A 7,627-nucleotide genomic window follows, 5' to 3' on the forward strand; every position below is an offset into this window, starting at 1 on the left:
CTACCCCTCCCCCAAGGTACGTCACACATTCCACCTGTCTATTCCTCGCCTGCACACTAACTGACTAGAGCGTCGGAGTGTCTTTGCAGGTGACACCCCCCTCTCCACAACAAGAGCTCGGCAGCCCGGTTAAAACAAGGCGTCCCCACCATCTCAAACCTCCACCCGAATCGTCCGGTAACCAACCAACCAAACAGCTTGGTTCATCCACTATTATGCTTAATACGATTTTTTTTCTTAACTCTGTTAATGTTAAAGTGATGCATTCCAGTGTTACTGGTTACTGTTGTGTTTTTGTAATATTTGGTTCTTCTTTACAGGGGCTATAATGGATATAAAGTGAAACTCTTCTGAAATTAGCATGAATAATATTTATTGTAATTTCTGTTTATTGAACTATGTCATATAGTTCCTAGTTGATATTTTAGAATTTTGCATCACTTATTTCAGTTGGAATTTCATTTATAAGTATTCTAGATTTCTCATCATGTTTTCCGCAGCATGTGCCCCATGTAATATTCTATCTTTGGAATTGTTGTAGGCTCTAGATCATATGCATAAGGTTGTTGCTGCATATAATGATAAATATGGTATATTAGTACCTTTTTTTGTTTGTATTCCTTGCCTCTCTTTTACTTTGTTCATCAGAGAAAGAAGTCATTTTGGATTCATACAGGTGAGAACTATTTGTATACGCAATTAGTGCAATTAACATAATTATGTTCGGTTATCTGTCCCTAATTCTATTTGGTTAGTAAAATTCAATTCAATGGTTGGTTGACAATTTCTTATCAATTGTTGTTTGCATTCTTTGTTTATCTTCAAAGCAGCTTTCCTGAATGTTCAATGAGTATTATAGCAAATGAGATACTGAAGTCCTGAATTTTAGATACAAAGAATCTAGATACTTTTATTTTTAAAATTTTTCTTTTGGATTTGTTATGAGGTTAAGTTCTGGCGCAATAGATATTATTGCTTTTGGTGTTGCAGCACCAAAAGGGGAAAAGCTTCATAAATCTAAGCATCCAAATAGTTTCTTTCTTGTCCTGATCTGATTCAAACAAATGAAGTTCGTAGCATTCGCATTACATCCCATACTCACTTTTTTATCCATGCCCTTTTATTCTCACCTCTCAGGTCTCATTGTCTCAACCCAACTTTTTCAGCCTTTCATATAATATGAAACATTTTGTAGCAGACAGGCTTACCACATTTTTCACTTAATTATTGTGTTGCTTTAAACAAATTTGATGGTAATAACATACATTATTTGTTAGGTAATGTTCCCTCGTGCTAGTCCTTGTTTCTATGGATTTATTTATTTTTTTGGCAAGTGGCTAGTTTCTTCTAATTACTCTCATTATCACAATTGTCTTTTATCTCCTTAAAAGTTTTAGGCTGAAATACTGAGTTTAGGTTGGCCAGAACACATGTGGTTAGGATTACAAGGCATTTAAGTAACTATCAACTGGTATTCTTTTGTAAGGAACCTGCTTGATGAAGGCACCTTGACAAAGCTGATTCACCAACTTAATGAGACAACTGAGTATTTAGAAGATGCAAAGGTATGTTGATACCTAGTAACTCTACATAATTTCAGTAATTAATACGTTTTAGCAAAATATAATGGTGAAGTTGCACAGGAACATGGACAAAAGAAAGGGGATGATTTACTTGCATCTGTTATGATTATTGGGAGGTATAGTCCTACATTCTTACTACCATTGTATTATCTGCTGCTATTGTTTTGTGATTATATTCGATGCAAAGAATGCGTTATGATATGAATGTGTGAATTTTTCCGAAGTTATTTTCACTAAAAGTTTGTGTCTTAAACTTTATTTTTTCTTACATTTTCCAGCTATGTTGCTGAAGTGTCTCTTGTATTCAAGGAGAAGATTCAAAATCTTTTAGGCTATATGCTTTCTGTTAAAGCAGAAGATGAACAAAGGTATCTTTTTAAAAGATGATTATTGGTAGATCATAAACCTTTTAACTGGCAATCTGCTTATGCTCATTGTTATTATATTTCAGTTTTGATTTATACATTTATTTCAGATTGATAAGGTCACACATTTCCACCTTTATTTTTGAGGGAGGTAAAGAAACAGGTAAGGCCTATGCATGGCCCAAAACCTTTCATAGGTGAATCATGAACTGAAATTATAGTTTCATGCTCTTTTAGTGCTCAATTTTAATACATAAACATCTCTCTTTAACAAGGAGAAAGTAAGACTTGTGCTTTGTTGGGATCAAATTCATCATATGATTAGTTTTAGATTATTCTAAATGCTATGTGAATTCAAGTTATTGTTAGTCTTATAATAACTTGCTACATGCCTACTTTTACTTTTGTTGTGATCTATCTAAGGAGGATTATCTAGTTTTTAGTATATTCTAGTTGTTCTTTCAGGGAAGGATATAATTCTTATTCGAATTTTAGTTTATTCCTACACACCTCACAAATCCATGAATGCTATTGGTTTCGACTTTGGAATTTGGTTTAAGCTTTATACGTGTCAATAATTTCTTGTTTGTTAGTGTACTAAGTATTAACCATGCTTGTGAGCAGCACATATCTCTTAATTCATTTAATTGTTTCATTTGGTGTTTCAGATTTATTGTATCAAGTTTTCTGTCTCTGAAGTGAGTTTATCTGATTAAACAAATCCAATCATCAATAGGTATCATCATAATGAACACATTTATAACTTTTTCTTTTAATCATTAGTAGCCAACTTCCTTCAATCATACTTATAGTAATTAATAAGTTCTTATTTTAGTTTATAAATTGCAATAGGACTTAATTTTACAGGGACTTGGATGCAGAATTCAAAAAAGACTTTTGTTAGTTATGGGAAGCTTTGATTCTTAAAGATTTGAATAAAACACACAGGCTTGATGAAAGATTTAGTGCTTGGAAGTATTCTTGATATATTCCCATCATTTTCACTGGAACAACTGTTGAAAGGTGATCTTTCTTAACATTTTATTTGATCATGCACATAAATACTTCAAATACTTCAATAATACACATTGTGAAGTGCCCCAAATTATATAGCAATTTGTTTGAGTTTGTAATCCTAGAAAATAAGAGGGATTTGAAGGGTAATTGTTATGGTTTTGGTTGACAAAATTGTGTCAGTTATTAAAAGGCTTGGTGGTCATTACACTTGTAATACTGTATTTAGACTTGCTTCCTATCTTGCTATTATATGTTAAATGTTTGCAAGTTTATTAAGAGTTAGATGCACTTTAGCAAAAGCATCTATGAAGTTTTTCTTTCATGTTTGTATATTTTTAAATTTAGGTGATTTCAAACTGAGCTTGCTAGGGATATGGCATATGCTGCTGCAGGATTTGAACATGTAATGCTGCCTGAGGATGTTCATGAACCTGCCTTATCTACTCGTTCCTTGGGTTCTTTCACAATCGTTCCTACTTGTGTCGCCTCCAGTCTCTTAATAGAGAATCTATCTAGCTTTTTCCATTCAATATCTAAACCAGGTTTTAATTTGCATTGTTAGAACATTTTTTACAAATTTTTGCTGTTTAGTATTGTTATAATAGTTTATATATGACTATGAGTCTGGGATTAAATTTTATGTATAAGTAGCTGGGTTTATTTTGTCTCTCTTTGGTTGATTTATGTAAATGATGTATTGTAGAATATGAATTTTGTACTAGTTGATTAGTGCAGTGACTTTAGTAAATTTTACTTCATTTCTCTTTTATAATTTCTATGATTTTGTAATTGGTCATAGGAAGAGAAATGCATACATTAGATCATCTAATTTGAACTAGTCTAGATGTTTATAGAGCCAACAATCCTATGTTTTCATTGGATACGTGTTCATAATTATAATAAATGAATTGTAAATTGAAGCTTTCTTCTAATTCCTTTATTCTCCTCTTTCTCCAGTGCTACATCAGGTGGTATCTTAGACAGAGCTATAGAAGCAGAAGATAAGAAGCATGGAGATTTCTTGAGGCTGGTAAATAATGTGACTCTTTTGTCACATTTTTATTTTTTCCTCCACGCCCCTAATCTCATTTTCTTATATCATGATTCAATTTCTAAATGAAAAACTAGCAGATTGTGTAAAAAACTATTTATGGTTTGATTTTGCAGGATCATGTTAAAGAATATCTTGAATTATCAGCAAAGACAAAGACCTACTTTGTAATTGCTGTTAACTTATGGGATGCTGATTTTTACATTAAAGTTGATGATAATGTTCATATAAACATAGGGAACAAAATTTATAATGTAAGGAAAATAAGTTGTAGTAAAGAAAAATGGTACAACAAATTGTAGTTTAGCAATTATTTTTTTTAATATAATGTAAAAAATTGTTGCGGTATGAAAATCGCCACAATATTTTTTTTTTTAAAAAAAGCACCTATTAAAGTTGCGGCGGTTTGAAACCGCAGCAATTTTTTTAAAAAAAATTAGTAAAAGAAATAGCGACAGTTTTACAACGATTGCAAAATCAATCATCTAATTATGACGGTTATACCAGCGGTTGCTGAAAATCACCGTAAAATCTACTGCCCACACAAACAAGGGAGGTTAACAAACCGCTGGAATTAGATTTTGCGACGATTTAAAACTGCCGCAAATAACAAAAAAATCGCCGCTATTTTTCGTTTCCTTTGTAGTGATTTAAACAAAATAGTGATAAAGTTCAAATTTTAATTATTGATGTAAACAAGTGATAGTATCAAATTTTAAATATAAAAAATATTTAGTTTTAAATATTATATTAAGTGATATCTAAATATTTTTTAGTAAAGTGTCAAAACTAACTATCAAATTATAAATTATGACGCTAATAAATTTGACCATAAATTAAAATTAAATTGTACCCACATAAATGGATTCTACTTTATAAAATTATCCGAATCATAAAAATTTATTCAAAATTTTTAAATTATCCCTGCTAACCTAATATAACCTAACCATCTCCAAACTCTAACCCTATTCCATTCTTAATTTCTAACTTTTCTCTTGAAAAATTAACAGCTTTGTCATTGATGGTAACGAGTTAATATCGATGTAGGATTCATTAGAAATTAGAATCAGAGATAGCAAAAAAGACACGGTTAGAAAGATAGTTAAGATTATCGGATGATCCACCAACAAATAGATTCCCAGTGTCCTTATTTAAAGAAGGTAGACAAAGTACAAATTAAAAAACAATATCGTGAGTTAAAGAGATCTGAATAGATAAAAAAAGCTGCGTGTTTTTTTCAAGGTCCAATTCTCCTTTGATGATTCCCTTGGCAAATCTAAGAAAGGTTGGAGGTGGTAAAATTAAAGGATATTGAAGTGGTGGTGGTTAAGAAGTAGAAATTGAAGGTTGAGTAGGGTTAGAATTTGAAAATGGTTAAGTAAGGTTAAGGGAGGTAGTTTGAGAACTTTGAATAATTTTTTAAGTTTGGACAGTTTTGTCTTGTAAAACTCATCTTTTATAGATATAATTAATTTTAATCTTTTTATTATTAGATTTGTTAATATAGTAATCTTTCATGATTAAATTTAATATTAAACTTAATATTTTTTATTATATTATTTAAGTTTATGAATTAGTTCATAGTAATGAATCCTACTATATGATAATTTTTCCAAAATAGAAAGCATGAGAATATCTAATTTTTATTTGTATTACTGTTACATGAAATTTTTTACATACACATACATAAGTGCAATCAAGAAGAAAAGATTCAACACTAACATAAACATATCCAAATCAATTATTAATCCACTCAAACGAAGGATAGCAGACGATGCAAACATGCATCTATATTATTCTTCATGATTAAATTCACGCAGTTTAATTAAATAAATACACACTTTATTAACTTAATTATTCCCAAACACCTTTTCTACTTAATTATTGATCGATGTCGCAGCTTATGCCTCGAGAAGATGAGCATCGATGTCTTTAGTAAATTTGTCAAAGTATTCCATGTAGCCATATGGAGCTTCAACATCATCATTGAGCTTCTCATATTCAAATGTCCATTTAACCGAAGCACCTCCATCATTGTTCTCAATCACTTGCAAGATAAGCTTAAAGGCCTTATAGTGTTGATCGATATCTTCATCAAAGAGTTTGTATACGACTGTCTTCTTCTCCTCATCAATGCTTTTAATAGTCTCTTTACATCTAGTTACTTTACCATCTTTTCAATAAATTTAAATAAAAAAAAGAAAAAAATATAAGATTAAATATAATTTTACTCTTAATAAAAAGGTCAATGTAGATAAAATATTAGGAAAATAAACTATTTACATGTGAACCCAAATTTTATAACCATATCTTTACACCTATTCATTTTCTCTCTTGTGGTCTTTTCTCTTAAGTTTTTTTCTTTTTCAATTCATCGATCTTCTTCATTTCACAGCATCTCCTCCCCATCATTATCATCATTATCATTATCATCATTATTATTATCATTACCACTATCATTATCATCATCATCATCATCATCATCATCATCATTATTATTATTATTATTATTATTATTATTATTATTATTATTATTATTATTTCATCTTTTTCTACATAACATATCAATTTTATTTAAAAAAAAAATTCATATTTTTGTTTTTCAAGTTATGACCTTTGTTTTTTTTAAGTTACTACCAGCTTTTTTCGGAATACATGTAAATTTTTAGATGAAATATGAGTGTAAAAATAGTATAAGATCCTAAAAATGTTTGCTTCCATTTGGGTCCTACCTTCCTCGCGCTCTAAATTTTTATGCTTATTATAAAGTAATAACAACCAAAAAGAATACGCGTTTGTCTTTAAAATATTGAGAAGTATGTTAATTTTTTTTGTAATTATAATTATAACTAAATCTCTTTCTAGTCCCGATCAATATCATTATTAAACACAATCTAATGAACCGAGAGAAAAAAAAAACTTAGTATGTATTTGAAAACAAGCCATCAATACCAACAAAGAAATTAGAACAAGAAGTGTGTTATTACCTATGACATAAGTCCAGTGTTTGACCGAACCACCGACAGAGTGCCAGTCATCACCTTCATGCAGCTTGGTGGCGTGCACTCTTTCACAGACGTTTTGAACATCGTGGAGTTTCTTTGCCAAGAAATCAAAGAACTTTGCAGAAGGTGACTGGATTGCAATTTCAGTGCTAAGCTTACCCGTTAGTGCCATCTCTTAATATGAAGTAGGAACAAATTAACACTAGAACAGAGATGCATAGGAAATAGAGCATTCAACCTTGTAGGACTTTATATAGAAATAAAAGCCTCCACTATATTATCAAATAGCTCACCGCAATTAATATTATTGCTGATTAGTTTAAATAATAAGGAAATATTATTATTTTTTATTAGTATTTAATTAATTAAAAATAATTTATATTTATATTTATAGATATTTTATATATAAAAAATATATAATTTATATTATATTATCAAAATTTTGTACATATAAAATAATATAATTTATATTCATATTTTTTAAAATTTATATACATAAATTAATTAAATTTATTTATTAAAAATAATTTAATATTTATATTGATTAAATAATAATAAAAATATTAAAATTACTGACTTCCAAAAATTTCTATAATAAATTTTATC

The 7,627-nt window shown here is 29.5% G+C and overlaps 1 protein-coding gene across 1 annotated transcript; it reads right to left on the bottom strand.

Moving 5' to 3' along the window:
* Positions 1-5,649: 5,649 nt before the first annotated feature.
* On the bottom strand, positions 5,650-7,349 carry LOC112707546 (MLP-like protein 43). The gene is made up of 2 exons (XM_025759309.3): positions 7,004-7,349; positions 5,650-6,189 (listed from the first exon to the last, which is right to left on the bottom strand). The coding sequence occupies exons 1-2, from the start codon at positions 7,191-7,193 to the stop codon at positions 5,918-5,920; spliced, it is 462 nt and encodes a 153-aa protein (XP_025615094.1). The 5' UTR covers positions 7,194-7,349; the 3' UTR covers positions 5,650-5,917.
* Between the last annotated feature and the right edge of the window lie 278 nt (positions 7,350-7,627).

The sequence above is a fragment of the Arachis hypogaea genome, chromosome 8, assembly GCF_003086295.3.
Source record: "Arachis hypogaea cultivar Tifrunner chromosome 8, arahy.Tifrunner.gnm2.J5K5, whole genome shotgun sequence".
Taxonomy (NCBI): Eukaryota; Viridiplantae; Streptophyta; class Magnoliopsida; order Fabales; family Fabaceae; genus Arachis; species Arachis hypogaea.